General features: G+C 35.2%; 3 protein-coding genes across 3 annotated transcripts; 2 read left to right on the top strand and 1 right to left on the bottom strand.

Moving 5' to 3' along the window:
* The first annotated feature begins 2702 nt into the window (after window positions 1-2702).
* On the top strand, window positions 2703-5261 carry LOC115452011 (cytochrome c oxidase assembly protein COX11, mitochondrial). The gene is made up of 4 exons (XM_030180445.2): window positions 2703-3044; window positions 4040-4195; window positions 4392-4559; window positions 4831-5261. The coding sequence occupies exons 1-4, from the start codon at window positions 2814-2816 to the stop codon at window positions 4975-4977; spliced, it is 702 nt and encodes a 233-aa protein (XP_030036305.2). The 5' UTR covers window positions 2703-2813; the 3' UTR covers window positions 4978-5261.
* A 530-nt stretch (window positions 5262-5791) lies between these two features.
* LOC115452005 (tektin-3) lies at window positions 5792-9486 on the bottom strand. Its single transcript, XM_037438900.1, has 10 exons — window positions 9377-9486; window positions 9080-9219; window positions 8745-8996; window positions 8569-8659; window positions 8157-8298; window positions 7802-7899; window positions 7466-7585; window positions 6777-7040; window positions 6552-6706; window positions 5792-6419 (listed from the first exon to the last, which is right to left on the bottom strand). The coding sequence occupies exons 1-10, from the start codon at window positions 9401-9403 to the stop codon at window positions 6209-6211; spliced, it is 1500 nt and encodes a 499-aa protein (XP_037294797.1). The 5' UTR covers window positions 9404-9486; the 3' UTR covers window positions 5792-6208.
* A 341-nt stretch (window positions 9487-9827) lies between these two features.
* LOC115452004 (cytosolic Fe-S cluster assembly factor nubp1-A) lies at window positions 9828-22313 on the top strand. The gene is made up of 9 exons (XM_030180428.2): window positions 9828-9990; window positions 10089-10169; window positions 13493-13653; window positions 19500-19601; window positions 19932-20022; window positions 20515-20586; window positions 20905-21098; window positions 21612-21798; window positions 22082-22313. The coding sequence occupies exons 1-9, from the start codon at window positions 9960-9962 to the stop codon at window positions 22144-22146; spliced, it is 984 nt and encodes a 327-aa protein (XP_030036288.2). The 5' UTR covers window positions 9828-9959; the 3' UTR covers window positions 22147-22313.
* The last annotated feature ends 26 nt before the right edge of the window (window positions 22314-22339 follow it).

Below are 22339 nucleotides of genomic sequence, written 5' to 3'. Positions count from 1 at the left end.
AACAACAAAAAAAACAAAAACACAAATGACAGAAAATCGTAGTAATATTTTGTTAAATCTATTTCGTTACGTACATTTATTTTGAGAAATACCCATATGCGATATTATTGGATCCACCTGATTGTTACCAAATGTTATTGTTATGCCCAATATGTATACCAAAGATCTAAAAACAGGTTTAAGATCATCTTTGTCTAAAGGGTTGCTTTTTTATGAACTGCTGTAACTTTACAATATCTTTAGAAACAAAGTTTGCCCTATCCGAGCGGGATAAGGTGTTTTTCTATATTTCAATACAAAAATTTCATTCAATGTAGGTAAGGCTAAACTATTTGTAAAAAAATGATTCATATAAATGTGACCCTTAAATGACGAACTGTGCCAAAACAATATTGGTGTATAAGACATTCTGATATTTATACTGTTGTATTATCCTTCTCCTTTGACTACTCATTTAGGAGAGACCCTTCGTGCAATAACTTAGTGCCAAAATATTTACTCAGTTTATTTATAAATGTTCCTATCAAAGGCGGCTATATGTTATTCCTGAAACCGCGCAGAATTTTGGCGTAGGCTATAATCGAAATTTACAATTGTACCTAGGACAGCTGAACATGTTAGTCCAGCTATGTTGCAGTTATTTATTTTTTACTAAATGATAGGTTTGGTAAACCGGAGAAATGACTTATTCTGGCCGACCAAATTAAATTGCGGGTATTATAAACATGCTTATAGGGTATTGCAGAATAGGGGTATCAACAAATTAGGTTTTTTAAAAACGTGATGATGGGTAGTTTTGTGGAATAAAAATATCAATTACTATAGAATCTAATAAATTGAATTTCTAATTTTATATAAACTATTTTAAAATTCTCTTTTCACTGGTTAGTTATGAATACTGTATCAATAAAATATTTCATTATTATAGGATTTTCGGATTGCCATTCTCTTGATAAAAATATCAATTATACTAACATAATAAGCTACGCAATATCATTCTCCTTTTAAGGCGAATTATTATTGGTGACCTTTTCTGCTACATATAAATATGTTAAACCTATTTAGTGCGCATTACGCCTTATAAAGGCGCATTGGGTATTCTGCAAACTTTGTAAGTTATTACTTATATACATGGCGATATTTTTATACCTATTATAAACATTGAAACAGCGCATAGTATGATTTGTGATCAATTAGGTGCATATAAAAAGCACAGAGTTCAAATTATTTTAGATGACCCACTAAAAGATGGTACAATAAGTGCAAAATTATGCCAGAGAATTTTTATTTAATGCCAGTGATAAAATAAGGTTCATATAAATCATTTAGAAATTTTCACTTTTATTGTCATTGCGTAAAATGGAGTCTCCATAGTTAAAACTTTTTCGTTATGAAAAATATTTCGTATGAACTTTAATTAATAAAATTGTAATATTAATAGACGTACATTTTGTTCAATTGTTTCTCTATTAAAACAAATCCGTTATTGTTTTATATCCCTTGGTTACCTTGCTACAGGATTATTTCCTTTGATATTGTAATTTTACCATAATATAGTGGAAACTTTAAACTTTAGTATACCATCAAATATAGTATTAACAAATGTATAGAGAATCTTTAGTGAGAGCAGCACAAAGCCATTGTTAACTTTTTAATGTTTGAAGTATTTTTTTTTTCAGTGAAGTCGAGTGTGTTTGGTTTGTTTCTTTTTTAATCGAAAAATGCATGTGAATAAATGTTCTTGATTCAATAAACTTCGCGTTTTTATACGTGCGCACATCCATGTGATTTAAAATCCTATTAATCCTATAAGTAATAAAAAAAAAAAATATTTCGCCGTCAGATTCAAAGAAACGTTTGTAAATAATAATTTAAGCTATCGCAAGTGACTTTGCGCCTCGGCTTTCTTTGGTTATTAATGATTACAAATACTGCATATTGAGAAATGAATAAAATATATTAGGTACATAACTAAAAGTAATTAAGTACATTATAAAATAAAAGCAGACGCTGTTACGACCATATCTCCGATACTTCAGAGAATGTAAAATGCTGAGGCGCCAAATGAGTTACGATAGATCTTACTATGATAATATATTCATAGCAGTTACTACAATAAGAAATTAGGTATGACGATGATCAAAATGCATCATAAGGTATCTCGTTGTTTCAGGTGAGATGGAGTTCTTTAAAACAATGTTACAGAACATGATGCCCATAATACCAATGAAAACAAAAAACTACTGGTCTCCAGGTGAAATGTCATATCAATGTGAGAAATGTAAAAGAAAGTATAGACATAAAAGTACATACAGAAGGCACGTTACTTACGAATGTGGTAAGGAGCCCATGTTCCGATGTCCATTCTTAGACTGCACATACAAAGCGTACCAAAAGACACACACAGACGCTCACATCAAGACGAAACACAAACTCATGGCGTTAGACTATAAATGATATTGAATGAAAATAAGGGTAATAACATTGTGATATTAAAGTTAATTTTTTGTAAATAGTCCATTGAAGTTTCATTTTTTAAACACATTTCATCCTTCAAGCGTTATAGAATTTTCGTACTGTGAGGATATTTTCGCGGGCTTTTATTTTACCCCTGGTTTTACATAGATGTCGTTAAACACAGTGAATATCTGCCATGTAGTATGGAATATTTTTTAACTGGCAACTTTGTTATCTAATCATTTTTGTCATTTAGACATTTGAAAAAGATAGGTTATTGTTGTCATATAAGTCCTCGTAAATAACAATGTTAAAATAATTTATTATTTTGAATATAAGGTTGCAAAATAAACATAATGAATCGTGTATTCTTCATGAACAAGTGTTCTATTAATGCTTTTAGGAATAATGTATTTATCAAACCGCAAATATTAACGCCGAAGAAACCTATGCAAAATGTTTATTTTCGGGAAGTTCACGATCAACGGGGCAAGATTCGATCGACCCTCAACTACATGATAGCTTTAGGAGTGATGACAGTAGGATTAAGTTATGCAGCGGTTCCTCTTTACAGAATATTTTGTCAGGTAAGAATATAACCTCTACGATATAAAATTATCTTCCAAATTTTATCCTTATCTAAATGTTTCGGCTTATTAGCGGCCTACAATTTTTTCCACAGGTATTTAATTATGGACTCAATTTTATTTTTCGTACCTTTGAATTTATAAATCTGTATAAGAACATCGTAAACTAATGTTGACTTGGACTGCAAACAAAACAAAACTGGGAACCTAAATACCTGTGCTCCTCAATGTATTTACTTAGAAGAATAGGGTACCGGACTCATTTTTGTTTTTTACTATTATCAAATATTTACATAATATAAATTATAACACAGAAGGAATTATTAAAATCCGGTAAAAAATCAACAAGTTACAAGTCTTTGAATTTCGGCGGAAGGGGTAATTAACAAGAAACAGAAAAGAGACGAAATACCCACATGTGACGTCATCGGGAATTACGACGCGTGCGAAAAAAAGAGATGAAGCGTTATCCCCACATCGCGCCCACTTCTGCACATTACAATATTTTAAATATCAATTAATAATATCAGCCCTGTATTATATACTTGCCCACTGCTGAGCACGGGCCTCCTCTACTACTGAGAGGGATTAGGCCTTAGTCCACCATGCTGGCCTAGTGCGGATTGGTAGACTTCACACACCTTCGAAATTCCTAAAGAGTAACTTCTCGGATGTGCAGGTTTCCGATGTTTTCCTTCACCGTTAAAGCGAACGATAAATTCACAAATATCAATTACTCGCTCATTTATTAACCAATTTTTATGCAGTTTTCGCAGGAGTGCTTCATTTTCGTATTATTAACCATTACATATAGAATAATGTACAAAATCAAGCTTAGATCGGTCCCCTATTTAGTATAATAATCTGGTATTATATTCATATATCTGCAAACATCCAGAGACCTACAACCAAACAATTTTAGCATAAACTAATCCAGAACATTTTATTTGCCTATATGATTGAAATTTTTTATTCCACATCATATATTTTTGCAGGCTTACAGTTATGGAGGGACAACAGGCACAGCAGAGCCTGATGAGGTGGTAAGCAATATGAAAGCTGTTAAGCACCGGCCACTGAAGATCAGGTTCAATGCTGACACTGCCTCCTCTATGCAATGGAACTTCAGGCCACAGCAACATGATATTATGGTATGAACTCGTAATTCTATATAAGGTTAGCATTTGGCATCTAAAACTTTGTATCTAGATATACTGCCTTTATATTCGCGATAAGTATGTACAAGCACTTACCTATAATTTGTAAACTAGTATTTAGCGTTAATAATATTTTACATTTAAAAAAAATGTAGAACTGCCTTTTCATCACCTTTAACCTACATTACAGGTAGTACCAGGTGAGACAGCACTGGCTTTCTACACAGCCCGCAACCCTACAGACAAGCCAGTAACTGGCATCAGTACATACAATGTGATACCGTTTGAAGCAGGACAGTATTTTAATAAGATACAATGCTTCTGCTTTGAGGAGCAGCAACTAAATCCACATGAACAAGTGAGCAACTGTTTTAGACTTATCTATTTAATTATGAACATATTGCGTTGACTACTAACTAGTATAATACATATAATTAGGTTTTTGTAAATAGAACATTATTTTTATTCAAAACCAACCACCACCAGAATAAATTCATGAGCCAACCAAAGCTGCCAAAATAATAATTTTCAAAAATTTAAAAAATAATAATTTAAATGTTTAACTTCCTATCATGCATTATAAAAATCCATAAAAACATTATAAAATGACATTATTTCCTCCTCTTCAGGTGGACATGCCAGTATTTTTTTACATTGACCCATTATTTGTAGAAGATCCAAAGATGGAGTTTGTTGATGAGATTGTGCTTTCCTACACATTCTTTGAGGCAAAGGAAGGTCTCAAACTGCCTGTACCATCTTACGTGAAGCAATGAGGCTGTTAATTTTAGTTGAAAAGCATTTGTGTTCTGCAACAGAATTGTATACTGAAATTTCTCATAAAGCTGCACATGCTGGAGTATATTATTTAACTTTTATTCCTGAAATTAGAAATGTCTTAGCAAATTTTATTTGAGCTTTTTACAAAAGTATTAACAAAAATGGATCAGCATACAATTCTGCTACAAGTGTATAGTGTATAGTATGATTTGTTAAGTTTGATGCTGTTTGTTAATATTCATTCTAACAATAATAATTTTAACTTTGGTCACTACTGCTATTAAATTACAAAATGGTCCTTCAACCTAGACAAATACAGTCAGTGCACATAACATAATGAAAGTTATTTTGTCTATAGTAGAGACTATCCCCCTTATTCATAAACGTTTTTTTATCCAAGGACGGAGTAAAGCTGTGATAACAAGCCTGTTTCTCAGTGCCCAACGGAACTGAGAAATAGACATAGGGCCGTTGTGATTGATTATTATTGTTGTATTTCAATATTAGCCAATCACAACGGCCCTACGTCTACGCACTGTGAAGACTGCCATGCCGTCAGCACTGAGAAACAGACTTGTTATCACAGCCTTACTCGATCGTTCGATAAAAAACGTCTATGAATAAGGGGGTATGTGTATACAATGAAAATTATTTTCATTGGTGATTGGTTTAGCGATGTAAACATTAAACACTCATGCCTGTATTCATAAATGTTATTTATCTAAGGATGGAGCATTGCTGTGACAACATGTTTGTGTTTGATTTTGCATTTATAATTATAATTTATGGGTGAGAAAAAGGAACAAAAAATCACATTTTAAATAGTTTGAGTTTAATTAGAGTTAGTTGTAGTTACAAAGATTATTTCATTTATATGGACTTAAAATTTTAATAATTATTTTCGCAATTTTATACATATAATAATATGCTTGGTCGACGATGTGAATGGACTTGAGATATATTATAAATCATATTGTCAGAAATGAATATTTATAGACAGTGATAATATTGTAATAAATTATTTTTAAAACAATTAGATAATTTTACTTATTAGTTTTGTAATATTGATTCGCTTTTTCACTCATCATATTTTGAGACGGAACACACATGGCAACAAGTTGGTTCTACTTCTAATGTCTTTTCGTTGTATTACCCCAAATTGTGCACGAGTTGAAAGAAACAAGTCTGAATTTAGAATTTTATTATGATGAAGTTTGTTGCGTGTGGTTAAGCCTTGATGGCGGCGGTGACGGGGTACCCGCGGCGCAGGCCCATGCACTGGTCGCGGTCGATGAAGAGCGTGGTGGCCTTGTTGCGCAGGTCCGCCTCCAGCCCCGCGCGCACGCCCAGCAGCGTCTGGTGCGTGCCCTCCGCCGTCGCGATGCGCGAGCGCAGCGACTCCATCGTCTCTTGCAGCTCGCACACTTCCTTCACCAGTCTACAACGCCACGAGTCATAAATGCATTTGTTGGTTAGAAAAATCCAGTAACGGATTTGAAGCTTAAATGATTAAAGTAGCAACTCAGTTTTATGGTTTATAATATAAAGTGAACTTTCAAACCCGACTGACCTGTTCTGCGCTTCGTCCCGACACTTCTCCAGGTGCGGTCGATTGGTGCGCGCCTGCAGGCGGGTGTGCGCCACCTTCATCGGCTGCAGCTTGTCCTCGATCGCCTTGTTCAGCAGCTCAAGAGTCTTCTCAACGTCGAAGATCTCCTGCTGAATCTATACAACGAAGATATATTTTTAAAAATATGTTGGGTGTTATTACCCTCCGAATTCAATGAGTGCATACCTTATGCAGATGCAGTTGCAGCTTGTTCTTGATCTCGATAGTCTCCGCGATGCGCCTGGTGAAGGCGCTGTTGGTGTTGCTCCACTGGTCCCAGATCTGCGTGGCGGCGACGTTGATGAGGTTGTCGGTGTCGGCGAGCATCTGCACGGCCTTGGCGCGTTCGGACTGCGAGCGCTGGAGCGTGGCCGCGCTCGCCGCCGCCCAGCGCGCCGTGTCGCACACCGTCGGGTCGTAGCGCTCGATGCCCGCGTAGAATTGGAGACCCTACTCAACCGACAACTTGCTGATCTCCAGTGTAGACACTGGAGTTAGTGCGGACATGATGTAATGTTACTTGTAAGGGTGGAGTAGATGGTAGTGGTGGATGGGTCAAATCAGAAAGATATCCTCCAAAATATTTATTGAAACTTGAAAGTTGAATACCAGAATATAATACTTCATCCAACTGCTTTGCAAACTGAGATAAATTCACGCAATTGAATAACTAAACCGACAACTTGCTAATCTCCGGCGTAAACATTGAAGTTAGTGTAAAAAAAAGGGGAAATGTAATGTTACTTGTAAGGTAGTGTAAGGTCAAATTAGAAATGAATACTCCAAAATTCTTGTTAAAATAGAACGCAATGCTTCATGTAATGGCATTACTAATTAAGATGAATTCACGCAATTGATTATAAACTACACATTACCTTGGAGAAGTTGTTGAGCTGGTGGCACATGGAGTCTATGCCGAGCGCGTACTCCTTGTTGCGCATGTCCATCTCCAGCTCGTGCTGCGTCGCGCGACAGTTCTTCGACTGCTGGCGGACCTACACGGACACAACTTACTAGTTACATTGGCTGTAGATATCGGAAATCGGAATGTAAATTTATTTTGTGTTGATCAACAACAACTACAAATCGATACCCATAATATTCGATGATAGACCAATAAGGTAGTAGTACCTACAACATGCAATTTTACGTTTGGTAACCACATCAGTAGTATACGTGATGCAAATAAAACTGACAAGTTTTAACCCTACCTTTTCAAGCATATTGCGAAACTTATCCTGGCATTCCCGCAGAATGGCCACCTCCTTCAGCAGAGACTGCTCCACGGCGTCATGCACCTGCTCCAAACCTTGGCCATAAACAAAACAAATTGATTATATTATGGATTCGGTACTTACTTGGAATAAGGTATGAATTAATGTACAAAACTTCTCTCTAGCAAGAAACTCCAGAAAATAACAATGAAGGTTTATAAAAGAGGTTTGATGGATGCAATTGAAATTTGTAAAGAAAAAAAAAAGAAATCCTGTCCTGAGCTACAATATTAACTACGCGGCTATCCGTGTTGCAAGTGGTATCAGAGTCCTTAGAACCCAAGTATAATACCCTGTCTCTTCTCCCTGTGGTAGAGGCACTCCTGCACGATGTGCAGCGGCCCCTCGATGCCGGCGATGGCGCGCTCCAGCTGGCGCCGCGTGTCGTTCAGCTTCTCGCACGTCGCCACCAGGCGCTCCATCTCTATGGACACCTACATAAACATTGTTTATTATTAACTTTCATAAGTGTATGCGACTATTTAACGCTCTACTTTGTCACTCTTATAACTCGGGTACAAGCAGTAAGTGGAAATCCAACGGAGATCACGGCATTATCATCTAGGAACCAAGACCGGTCGCTAGGAAGTGAGGTCAAAATTTTGAAAGATTGAACTTTTAATTTCCCCAGGATTATCCAATAAAGATATTAGAAATTTTTATAAGCCACCAAACGCTCTTGTTAAGAAATATTTTTTAATTACCTCATTTCGCCAAAACGTGGTATCAGTTATGCGTTCACCAATTCTCCTTCCCGAGTCCCTTTGCCCCTGTGTGCCTATTTCGTCTGTCTCTCTATAACATAAATCGATTTGATTGATATTTTCCATTACTCAGATAATATAGTTGTCATGGTATAACTTTTATCTCTTATTCTTACCTGAGCATCCTCATAATATCATTCCGAACACGCTCCGAAAAGTTCCTTTTAGCATCGGACTCGTTGTAATTCTTAATAGTGTTCTGATTCCATTCGTACTGCGTGTATCGCGTGTACAGAGCGGCGCGGGCGGCGTGCTCGGGGCTGCGGTCGAACCCCGTCACCAGGTTGGGGAAGCGCAGCGGCTCAGCCGCCATGCCAGCGGGCGTGTAGCACGGATCTACCATCGTGTTTGTTATGGGTTGGGCTGGCCTGGAATGAAAAAAAACATTGATAAACTCGGGTGCTTAGAATTTTCCGATACATAGGCTCAAAATAAACAATTGTAATCTTACATGGGTGTAACCTCGATCTCCTCGTAGCCCATTATTGGCCTCCATGGATGCTTTTTGGGCGAGTGAAAGCAATAGCCAACCTGCGGGGGCACGCTTGGAGCACCCGCCGTCTCCTTAACCGGGCTCCATTGTTGAAGTTGCTACAAGTATACAATAAATTTTCGTATATCCTCGAGCTATTGTACGTGCGCGAACACATGATTTAAATTGTCGACCAAATATTTTTCTAGAGTATCGTCTAGAGAATATAAGATTATCTACAAAATATTGCAACAAATATAAGGTAATCAAATTTACCGTGCACATTGAAACTTCCTTAGCCATTTTGATTTATTCTAATTAATCAACACCAAGAAAAATTTGGAAATCACAAAAACATTACAAATTAGTCCTTTAAAAACATTAAATCAAAATTAAATTGAAAATTGAATTTCGTGACCATTTCTCTCCAGTACAGGCAACGCGAAGAAAATTATATTAAGCAACGTTTAAATATCACATTCAGTTGGTATGGTCGTAATTCATTTATATTTTAGAAAGATAATATAATAATAATTCGTCACTAAAGGATTAATTAGAACTAAATCAATTAGTATATTCTAAGTCTGTCGCAGCCACAGAAGTGTTCAAGAAGATTGCTAAATATATTGAAAACATTTTGTCTTAATTGTTTTTTACGAACGCTACTATCGATCTGTTACCAACATAAGTACACAAAATGTCAATGTCACAAACATTGGAAATTGAACTTGACAGTTGACATTTGAAAATCAATCAAAGATTGTCATCTTCGTGTAGTGAGTTGTATTCTGGAAAAATAAATAAAACATAAATATTAGAAAGGATAAATCATTTCTAAAGCGCACATAATAGCTTCATTATGAGCAGCATTCCTGAAAATGCACCACAACGTAAGTGAAATTAATAAAATAAAGTTTTATTATTTTGATCGACTCCTCGATTGAATGCTGTTAGATTTTGATGAAATAATATTATAACGTGATTGTAGATTGCCCTGGGACGCAGAGCGAGGACGCCGGCAAAGCTTCCGCATGTGCTGGATGCCCGAACCAAAATATTTGTGCTTCTGGTATGTTATAAACATAAATTTTGATGTTTGTATTTTTGTTTGTTTAATGAGTAATGGCTGACGAAGCATGGTTTCAGCTTAAACACTGTCCCTATAAACATATTATATTATTCTATTAAAACATTAAAGAATTCAGTTAGTACTTATTATACTTAATTAAAAAAATTATGATGTAACCTATACCAACGCTATTGCAACAATAATATTATGTAAATTCACCGTTACGGAAAATCAATATGGTATCGAAGTAAACAGAATGGTAATAATGTTCTAAATTATTGCCCAAGCAAGCTTGTCCATTCTTACATATTTTTTAAAGATTTTCCATTTAGAGTCACTCAAACATTAATATCTTTAATATTACGTCTATTCTGTAAAATGGCCAATAATTATGGTGTATTCATTTAATGGCAGACAAGCAAAAAAATATATATTATGAGATTTTACCCTCTTGATACCAAAGATCTATCTGTTTCTCATACATTAAGAAGATTAGAAAAATACAAGGATAATATTAAGTAACTCGCATTACACACGCCTAGCGTGCATCAATTATAGATTTCCAAACAATTTCCTTACTCCATCTTAAATACAAAATTGATAACAGTTATAATGAAAAAAGAATTAGAACAATATAAAAATAATAACATTATTTTTCCTTAAATAATCTACTTATTTCAAGATCAAAGTGTTAAGGTCAACAAACCTGAAATATTCAGATTTTTGGCCACACAATTATCAGTGGCAAGTACATAAACAGATAATATTAATTAGCATAAAATGCGTGTCATTTTAGCTCAGTATGATCTGGTATGAACAAAACCAAAGTTGATATCACAAGTGACATTGTGATTACATAACCACAGATCTATAAATAAAACTTTACAATGAATAAAGTAATTTTATGTATAAAGTAAGTAAGTACAAATTATATGTATGTATAAAGTAATGTGGTCCAATAAAGCTTGTAGATAATAGATGTATTTATTTTACCAATCTGTTTGTTTCGTTAAGCATCCTCATTAGTTTTTGTAAAAATTGCTGTCTCATCGCTACTAGTTATATTCTAAATTGCATAAGAGATAAAAAATAAATATTCTTATCTATAATTTTATGCTATGTGTGCTTAAAATGCACTTTCTATATATTTTTTACAGTTTTACATATTGTTTTAGTTAAATTCACAATTACATAAATAAATATAATATTATATTAGTAAGAAATGAAAATTTTCTTGTCTACTTTGTTTTGCTTATGCTGTTATTTCTTTGTTTGTACATTTAAAATTGAACATGAATTGTAAATACAGGGCCTTGTAGTACAATCAGTATAATACTTCTTAATATTGAACAAAAATTCGATTGGAAACAAATTTCATTTAAAGAAAATGATATGTCTCCAGTGCTTACGTGACCTCACGGTTGTTACGCGACGACGTGATTTTGATGGCGTAGGCATGCCTGTATGCCATGTATGCGTAATATTTTCCTTAACATTAAGCACAAGTGTTCAGACCAACCAAATAGTACTATTTTTTATTTGTTGTTAAAACCTTTAGTATGTCCATAAATAGTTAATAAATATATTAAAAAAATAAACACAACATTTAGAGATTTCTAACTCAGTAACTCTATAGTTTATACTAAAAAATTATGTCGTACAATGTGGGCATATAAAGCTGTGAAGGACTCTAATAACTAAATTGGAAGTAAATATTTGTCGGGCATCAAAATTTACCTAGCACAGGTATCAAACTCGCAGCTTGTAGTTTCACAGCTGGGGCCCTACTCGCTACCTGCTGATCCACAGACGTTTATAAATGATGAATAATGTGACCCTTAGTCCGTTACCATGATCATTTAGAATAATATTACGACGACACTTAACTTGTTGTTATAAACAGCAATATGATTTGAATACTAATTTATGTCAAACACAAACACAATAAAATAAAATACAATAAATACTGAATACACTGCAACAACAGTCATAAATCATAATAATACGCAAATAGATAATTAATTACGCAATTATTATCTTTCGTGCGTGTGATATAATGATGTAATATTAATATTGGGTAAGGGCGCTCTGAACTAGGGTTGCCTACCGTACAATAATATATTATTGTTGCTATATGTTTTACAGCTTATTTTAAAAATATTTTATTTTACCAACGAAGTTTTGGCAACCCTACACTCAACCCATTACAAATACATGTTTAGGTATATACCTAAGCCAGACGTGTATCCTAATGAGGTACTGATGCAACTGGTACCCCCTCTTTTCGCCTACACATTTTTCATCCCTGATCAGGTCCACGAATCTAGCCTCGTTAAGCAGAAATTCTAATCATAGGCAACTTGAGTGACGTTATGATAGAAAAACTTATTAGAAATATTATTATGATATTAAGTTATCTGACCACGATTAAACCCTGGATGTAAGCGGTTTCAATGCCACTCAACCAAGGGGACAGTAAATAAGAATTTATACTTAGCTATTGTGTATCATGCTTGTAAATTATTTTATTATACAGTTGTTAAGCTAAACAAGTATATTGCATTATATTTTATCTCTAGATTACAGTTATCGAGATCGTCATGTCAAACGGGTATTTTAATACTAATGGTAATAAATGATAAAAATCGGAATCTCTTTATATTTATAAATAGCGTTGTCGCAAAACCCAGTTTAGTGTGAACTTTGACCCCGAATAATGTTATCGATCGGCACTTTGTACTGCATTATTACATAGGCCTGTGTACATTAGTACTAGCTAGCTATTAAGCTAGCTATACAATTTTATTAATATGTTGTGGATCTTTTATACAACAGGGGCCGTAGCTAACATGCGTTTATACAATCGTTAACACTAATAGAGAACAGGAAAATGTATGGGAATGATATATCTTATCGATAAGTCGATCCACAGGACGCTACTCTGGCGTCAACGATTGTTGAATGGGTTGCGAGCCCCATAAGCGCCTACCCAAAAGTCCGGTGTGTTTGTATAAGCCGACCCTTATCAGGCTTACAAACGTGTCATGTCCAAAAAAGATTATTGTAAAAAACATCTTATCTACGGTCCCTGAAAAGACGACAAAGCATTATCAATCAAGCAAGAACTGATTATGTGAATCACACGCTTTCCCGCAACGTTACGTAGTCATTTATAATTCAAAATTCGGAATGCTGTAGTTATTGGTTATGACTTACTGAGGGATTTCTCATTAGACGAGAAATATGCTCGTCATCACAGATAAAAAAATGGCCTATTCACTTCGACTTATATTTTTCTAATATCTATTAAAAAATTGTCACAGGCGAAGCGTCCCGACCAGATCCAGCGATAGAGCTAATCAAAAATCGACTCTCGAACGTTAAGCACAAGATCCTGATCCTGTCTGGCAAAGGCGGTGTCGGGAAGAGCACAGTGACGTCACTGCTTGGGCACGGACTGGCAGCACGAAATGCTAACATGAATGTAAGTGATAATTTTCGTAGTATGTAGCGGCATAGGGCAACTGTTCTTTATTTTGTTTTATACACTTTATGTAGTATGTACTTAAAAAAGTATAAGGGTAGACTTAATGCTGGAGATTTTCTTTTTCAACCTTCGGGTATGCTGTGTATTTTTCGAAGACTTGTACTAAGAATATACTGTATTCACTATGTGGTGAAGAATTATCATCGTCCCAAATATGAAAAATTCGGTATAGATCAACGTAAATTGATCTACTGAGCCAAATCTCCGAATTTCGTCATACTTTTGTTATTAAGGTACCAAAGAAAGAGTATGTAAAGTCTATCTAAAAAATAAACGGACTAACGCCCGAAATTAATAATGTATCTACTATCGAAGACTGAAACCTATCTTAGATTGCCGACTATCTTTCGATTGCTCTCCTATTGGCATGCCAATATCTTAACTCGCCTATCCTTGCTTGCCTTCAACGATAGATCGCTGGCAATCCTTTCCAGATGCGTTCCCTCCTGACCATTCCATTTTATGCAGAATATTCCATTCGTAAAAAATACTTTTGTATTTTCCATACAAACTATTCGTTTCAATATTTGCCTAATTGCGAAAAATAAGACTTGGAGTAATAAAAAATATTTTATGTATTTTAGCCCTCAAAAGAAATAATTAATAATTAGTACATGTCATATTTAAGATACAAACTTTTTAATTAGTTTCAAAATGGAACGTGAGTAATGTGGTTGCTGACATATTTTGACACTGAAGTTTAATAACATTGTTCATAATATATTAATAAATCTTTAAAGGATTTAGTTTTTAGTATGAAGTACGCAGTAAACTCGGTGCCATATAATAATAATTGGACTCTGTACACATTATCCAGTGTTATGGAACAAATTACAATTCCGTTATACATAATTGTTGCATAACTTTAACCGTTTATGCAGCGCACGCAACGGAAGCTCTCAAAAGTAATCAATTTTAGCCGTTTTGGTTCCATTGGTCATAGTGTGATGATATACATATACCCTATAATAGCCATCCTCAATAAATGGGCTATCCAACACTACAAGAATTTTTCAATTCGAACCGGAAGTTCCTGAGACCAGCGCGTTCAAACGAACATACTCTTCAGCTTTATATAATAGTATAGATAATGTATGGAAATTTTGCCTGTTATGTTTTAACTTTCAACTAATAAAACTATGTTAATTTGTAATTATTATTTTGAATAACAAATGTAGATAAGCAATAAAATAAATAGCAGTGATTGTAAAGGTATTTTATTTTACTAAGTAAAGAAGTTATTTGTTAATGATGTTCTTTCTCCAACATCTTGATTCTCTATATTGTTCTCATAATTAATAATATCAGCAGTTGATAATTCCACTTGGGTTGGAATTTCCTCTAGCCTGTGATTCCGACAAATATTGTGCAAAACTGCAGTTGCAATTATTATTGTTTGAACTTTAGGTAAAGATAAACGCAATGTCAATGCAATCACAGGGAAGCGACGTTTCCATGTACCAAATGTCCTGAAAAGATAATATAAATATTTCCTATTCCTCAGCAAAAGTTGATGGAATGGAGAAACACCATAGTTCCTGAAAAACGATGCAATTGCCCCTTGTTAGTACCTATCTAATAGTTCGGTAGGTACGGTATTTTTGTAAATAATGTCAAAAATTATTTACCTTGTACATAGAAGTAACACGAATATACGAGATCAGTTTAACTAACAATGATTGGCAAGCAGATTTCGAAAGCCTATCCAAACGTGAAATCAAACTCATTCAGGGTCTGCATGTAGTTAACTCTTTTCATTACCCGTGATGAAGCGCGACTTTCAGTTTCGCTATCAGTATCGCTAGTCCCTCCAAATCACTGTCGTCACTGTCACTAGAGAATATGGATATTTCCATTGCCTTTTCGTTTCCCTTAAAATCAGTGTAAGCGATATTCAAAACATATGGAGTAAACTGAGGAATTGGTCCGATTGGAAAATTCGATTGTTTACAACAATCAAATCAAATGTCAAAACGGGTAGATAGAGTATTGGCAAGCGTAAACTGTCATTTTCAAACAGAGGGTAATCTATGATCTGTAATCCGTCCTCTCAAAGATCGATTATTGTTAGAGATAGCTTACTGAATCTATGGATTGGTTATTGGCATGCTTTATCCATAAAAACGAATGAATTATCAATCTTAGATGGCATACATTGGATTAGGATTGGTTATTAATTTCGGGCGTAAGGAAAGAGACGCTCTGCTTGTCTTGTTGTGGAATTAGGATCGGCTCTGGGTCCATCGATCGCAAAATATCGATGATCTAAAACTAAACGGTATTCCTTGTTTTAGCGAATATTTTTTATCGATTGATTCTAGTTTTACAAAAATATTTGTCCGGGATAAAAGTCCCGATTTATTTTTTTTGAAGTCAAAATTTTAAGTTGGACCTCTAACAATACATCGTCAATGCAGTTTGCATTTAATCCGTGCAGTGGTTTTGCGTGATGCATGTAAAAACATACATACAGGCAGATAAAAATTCTAAAAACTTGTCTTGACTTCTGTTGCTCTAATAAATACTCCCCCGCCCCCCTATTATATTTCTTTCATATTAAAATGTAAAGACATCGGTCTTTAACAAGTTTATTATATGTATAGATATTGCTATAACAAAAGAACGCCGATCTAATTCCGTATTCACATAGCTACAACTTACAAGCAATTTAACGATGTCGGAAAACGAAAGTTAATATTTGACCTTGACTTCAACCGATATGTTCCGCCTTTTTAGACACTACACGTAAAAGGCCAGAGGTCATTTCGACGTAGAAAATTATCAACATAAACTAAAATTAAGTTTCTTGCCAGAAATATTTATTTGCCTATTACTTTATGAAATTAAATGGCCAAAATCAGGAATGTCAATGATTGATATGAATTGTAATGCTGGAGCATGCGCTCTGTTTTACGAAGTTACTCATATTTTCATTGTTAATTATCATTTTTAATAGGTAGTCCATAAAACTATTCTGTGAATATTAACTATTTGTCACATCACTGTAGTGAACGCAGTCTAATAATCGTTCTATTTAAAACTTTTACTCTAAAAGTAACAGCGACATTCATAAGAAAAACAAACAGACACACAACATTCGATACAGTAACTGACTGTTTATGTTAATAGAAACAGACCGAGTAAAAAAAAAATTAACAGCGGCTCTTATTGTAATGCTAAAAGACTATCAAGCTCAATATATTGCGCAGCCACTTCTAAATGCGTTTAATGGCAACAATTGCTTGGCGACATCAATTTCTGCAAGTTTTCTTGCTAATCAAAAGCCGGCATAATTGTGTCGACTGGCGAGACGTAACCATCTCCCGTCCGTCAACATTCTGTCTAAACCCTACTCCATTTTCCATCAGGTGCAGTGAGTGGGCTCATTTTGCCTAATAAACAATCTAAGCCTCGCCTAAGAGCATACAATACTGTTATGTTTTCACCTTGTACGCAGCTATGACCTCGCCCGATACGGTATCAAATGTTATTTTTCTCACGAACGAGGCTCATTGTGTAGAGATTTTTTATTGCGAACTGCATACAAGTCCAGTCCATTACATTAACCCTATTACTGTTATCTCAATGAATGATTGGCGCATTGAATCTACGAGTAAATTTATACTATTAATAGTTGTTTGTCTCGCTGTGTCGACTCGCTTAACGATATTGAATATAAAATGTAGGTTAACAAGAAAAAACAAATAAATTTCTTGAATTTTTTTTGATTATTTATACCTGGATGTTATACTAAGAAGGTCGTAAACAGGGCTTTTATAATATCAATAGGCGAATTATTGCGACAGTGCCAGGAAAGTGGCAAATTTGTACGAAAAAATGTACCCTTTCACATAAACAAAATTTCCATTGTGAACTATCTTATGTCTTGTCACAATACCACTAGTATTTAAATAACTTTTGACATTTGTATACCACTTGGTATGTATGACTAGCTCTTTAGTTCTGTGAATTAAAATAGATATTCATTGTAATTGTTTACATTGTGATTGTTGATATCAAACGATGGCGCAAACAATTGGTGCTGTTACATGAATGGTGTATGGAATAGTATTGAATTGCATTGGTTGTACTATAGAATTAAACAAACACAACTCGGGCCTAAGTATACACACAACATCACGCATTTTATCCCCTAAGGGGTATGCAGATGCGCAACCAGGGCACCCACTTTTCGCCAAGTGTGTTCCGTCCCATGATGTGATAGGGGGCGAGCCTATTGCCATATCGGGCACAAATTCCAGACTCCGGGCTGATACTGAGCAGAAAAACCCAAATATCACTTTGCCCGACCCGGGATTCGAACCCAGGCCCTCAGAGCGCTGCCGTCCCGCGCATGCAGTACAACTACGCCACCGAGGCAGTCCTAAGTATACGACATTTTTAAATGAGCAGAAGACGCATGTTTTGATACGCGCGCTCTCTGCAGCGCTCCGCATTCATAATTCAGTCACCCGCAAAACTAGATGAACAAATTCAAAATTTCAAATTACCTTTACACATTAATTTTAATCTGTATATTGTTTCTTTTTATGTAAACCCAAAATAATCCCTTTAGATTTTTTGAAGAAAAATATCTAATTATTAGACAAGAGTATATTATTGGCGATTTGAAGTTTTGGATTTGTTCAACTACTGTTGCGACTCATTGGGACACAGTTCACTATTATTTGGAATTTTAGATGTGTTTGAAGCATGTCGTCAGCTCGTTGAAAAACGGCTCTTATTGTCATTATTTCAACCATTGACAATCACTGCAATCTCTATGTGTTGCCAATGCAAAAATGACTACTATTGAATCACTATAACAGAATACCACTGTAGTTTATGAGAAACTGTATACCTGAACATACCGTATTTAAATTCTGATGAAAAAACACTGTTATTCACTCTTTCTTTGAAAACCACAATTTATATAAATTATATTAAAAACATACGCACTCTATTATATCTGGATCTTCTCTCGTAACTACTTCCGAACTCCATCACACAGTTTTAAATAAAACTTCCAACAGCCTTTACTAGAACAATGTAGTGGAAGGCACGTTCGGTCGCGGCGATCGCTGCAGTATCCAAAATATTTAGCAAGTTGAGTGAACAAGCGGCGGCGGCACCGCGTGGTACAGCCTTCGGCCCTGTTATATAGGTCAGGTTTTATGGTAATATATTATAATTGTGTATACCAAATCCATACTCGTTTCCTACCTTCGCAAGTTTTCCAATCTTACGTAAAACGCACATGGCTATTTTCAGTTGGTATTTCAAAGAAAAATGTGTTACCTAATATTAATTTGTGAATAACAAGATTCCCAAGTGGCAAATGGTAGCGTGTATAGGCTTGAGGGCTGGGAGGTTGGAGTTCGATTTCCATGCGAAAAAAACATTTTTTTGGAGTTTTCTTACACGATTTCTCCATTGATTGACGTCATGTAAGTGAAAGGTAGAAAAACAAAGGCGTAGTTAGAAAACATGTAGGTTTAGTGTTGAAATAATTAAACACACGCATGGTTAATGTCTTTCACTCGAACATAAAATATATCATTCAGGATGCGCGACACAAATTCCATACATAATGCGCATCCCAACTGAGTTTGTGTCCTTTTTTTATTTGATTGAGGAAAAACAAACAGTTGTACATTAAATACGATTAAATAAGCACATACATTTATTTTTTATAAACATACAACTTACAACGTTCTGTTAATGTTGTAGCTCATCATTAACTGAATCGATAATATTATGTACTATACCTTTTCGCTTCGCAGGTGGGTATCCTGGACGCGGACATCTGCGGTCCGAGCCAGCCGCGAGTGCTGGGCGTCCGCGGGGAGCAGGTGCACAACTCCGGCTCCGGGTGGTCGCCAGTGGTCAGTACATTATACTAGTACCACACTAATAACTACTACAATAGGAGTAAAATTTAGGTCCTAGGATAATAGAGTCGACATAAAACGATAAACTAATTTTATTGTTAGTAGTTGAAATGTCTACCTTTAGCTTTTCATAAACACCTCACCGTGAACAAGTTAGGACTGACATGACGCTGATAATCAAACTAATAACTGTGGGACATTTATCGACAAAAATCAAGTAAGTTCCTCAAAACTTCGTGCATTTATCCGATGTAAAAAAAATAGTACTCTATTAAAGTATCAAAACTGTTATGAGTTGAAAAAGCTTCAAATTATTTGTTTCAGTATGTAACAGACAACCTTTCGTTGATGTCCATCGGTTTCCTACTGGGCAGTCCTGATGACGCCGTTATATGGAGAGGACCCAAGAAGAATGGTAAGCTACAATGTACATAAGGAATGCTAAATGTGACAGGAGCTTTCTAGTTCGCACCGAATACAAAAATATTTGTATCTAGACTCTGGTCTGGATGCTGAGAATTAAAAATTCTGTGTATTATTTTATTTCCACAAAATAAGATACTATTATGAGGTCTTAACTTTGTATTAGTACTGTTTTTATATAATTATAATGACATTAATTCTTCTTTTATTGTGGCTCGCTAACATGGCAACACCGAACCGGATGGTAAGTAGGGTAATTTGTTTACAATGTGGATGTTGTTATGCATGCATGTTTTAATAAATACCAAATCTACCTATATTTGTTAATTAAAAAAGGTAACTTTTAAAAACCTTACACTATAGTTTTATTTTGCGTGTCACCTTACTCGATACTAGTTATTTTTCAGATGTACTAGCTCTCGAATTAATGTTGCCAATTCAAAAATAACTTTCTTTAATAAAAATAAATTGTATGTATTTTCAGGTATGATAAAACAATTCCTGAGTGAAGTGGACTGGGGACAATTGGACTACTTACTCGTCGATACACCGCCTGGTAAATATGAATAAATTCAATTGAAAAGTTGTAAATCAAGTATGCAGTTTGATTTATAATATATTGTCTGCTGGTTGTTGCATATAATTATTTGGGATTTATTTGATGAAGTAAAGGGGGTCACATACCTCCTAATTTCGTCTTTATTCTACCTTCTAATTGCAAATTCTGAAAGTTCTCGAACAGTTGATAATTAATATCGTCGTTTAATTTTGAAAAACTGGTAACTCCCTTTTTAAAACAATGCACACTAATAAAAAATACTGTTAAAAGATAAGGTAAACACGCCTGTATGTGAATTAATCGCTTGTCAATTAGGTACATCGGACGAGCACCTGTCGGCGGTGCAGTACCTGTTGGGGGCGGGGCTGTCGGGCGCGGTGGTGGTGACCACGCCGCAGGAGGTGGCGCTCCTCGACGTGCGCAAGGAAATACAGTTCTGCAACAAACTCCACCTCACAGTGCTCGGCGTTGTCGAGAACATGTCGCTCTTCGTCTGCCCTAATTGTAAGGTCAGTGTTACAGGGGATGGGAATAAAGCACATAATTTAAATAAGAGGTGAATAAAGTTTGATTTTGTTAAAATTGCAATTGACGAATCTTAATACACAAACTTGAAATATTCTTAAACCAGCATTGCATTAACACTGAGAAAGTGATTAACTGAGGAATGCAACCATCTGTTCCTCTACAATGGCGTCAACCTTTACCCCGCTACAAACCCGATTATAATCTATTTGACGTTCATCCTATGAAACTGATTATTATAATTTATAGATAGGATTTAATATTTTATATATCATAGAATACGAACTATCACCTACGCGAATTTCGAAAAACCGATTTTGTTTTAATACATAAAATTGTCAGATTGTGGCTCCATTATTATCTGATGTTAATATTCATCATCATCATCATGATTTTATATTCATATCAAGATACTTGACATTAGCAGAATTGTTGCAACACCATCAATGACAAGACCATTAAAATACTAACTACCATATTATTATGTCTCTCCACAGACCCGTAGTGAGATATTCCCGGCTACGACAGGCGGTGCGTCGCAGATGTGTTCAGATCTGGACGTGCCCCTGCTGGGCAGCCTCCCGCTGGACCCTCTGCTGGCACGCTGCTGCGACGACGGACGGGACTTCTTACAGGAGCTGCCCAACTCGCCAGCTGTCCTTGCTCTAAACGACATATTAGACAGTAAGTTATAAATATTCGGTACAACCCATGGTATACTTTTGACGTGGTTTAACCAGGATGATCCAAGGTGATTGGTTTTAGTGCGCTCAATGATTTTGCTAGGGAATCTATTGTAAAAACCTTTCTAATCTGATAAGACTTCAGGCACATATTTCTGATGTTTCCGGCATTGCAGGCGAATGTGGAACCAAAATTAAAAGCCGGGATGCTCGTTTACAATCTTATGCAAATGATTTCCGGCTTGTTTGAATGTCACAGTTTACTTTTAATATTTTTGTTACAGAAATTGTGGCGATATGTGAGAAAAATCCCGGCAGTGATAATGCTTCATCAGTGCCTTCAGCGTGAACAACGTATTAAAGTTGTATATTTATAATGACCTAGTCGTAAATGTTACAGCAAGTTTGTGTATATTTTTGATGTATTATCTAACAATTAAAATATAAACTTAAGAAGATACTTAAGCATAGACGCTGAATAAATTTGTATATTATTAATAATAAATTTAGTTTAAAGAACCCTTTGTACTTATTGTGGTTTT

This window comes from Manduca sexta, chromosome 15 (genome assembly GCF_014839805.1).
Source record: "Manduca sexta isolate Smith_Timp_Sample1 chromosome 15, JHU_Msex_v1.0, whole genome shotgun sequence".
Taxonomy (NCBI): Eukaryota; Metazoa; Arthropoda; class Insecta; order Lepidoptera; family Sphingidae; genus Manduca; species Manduca sexta.
This window is presented reverse-complemented; position numbering and strand designations above follow the sequence as displayed.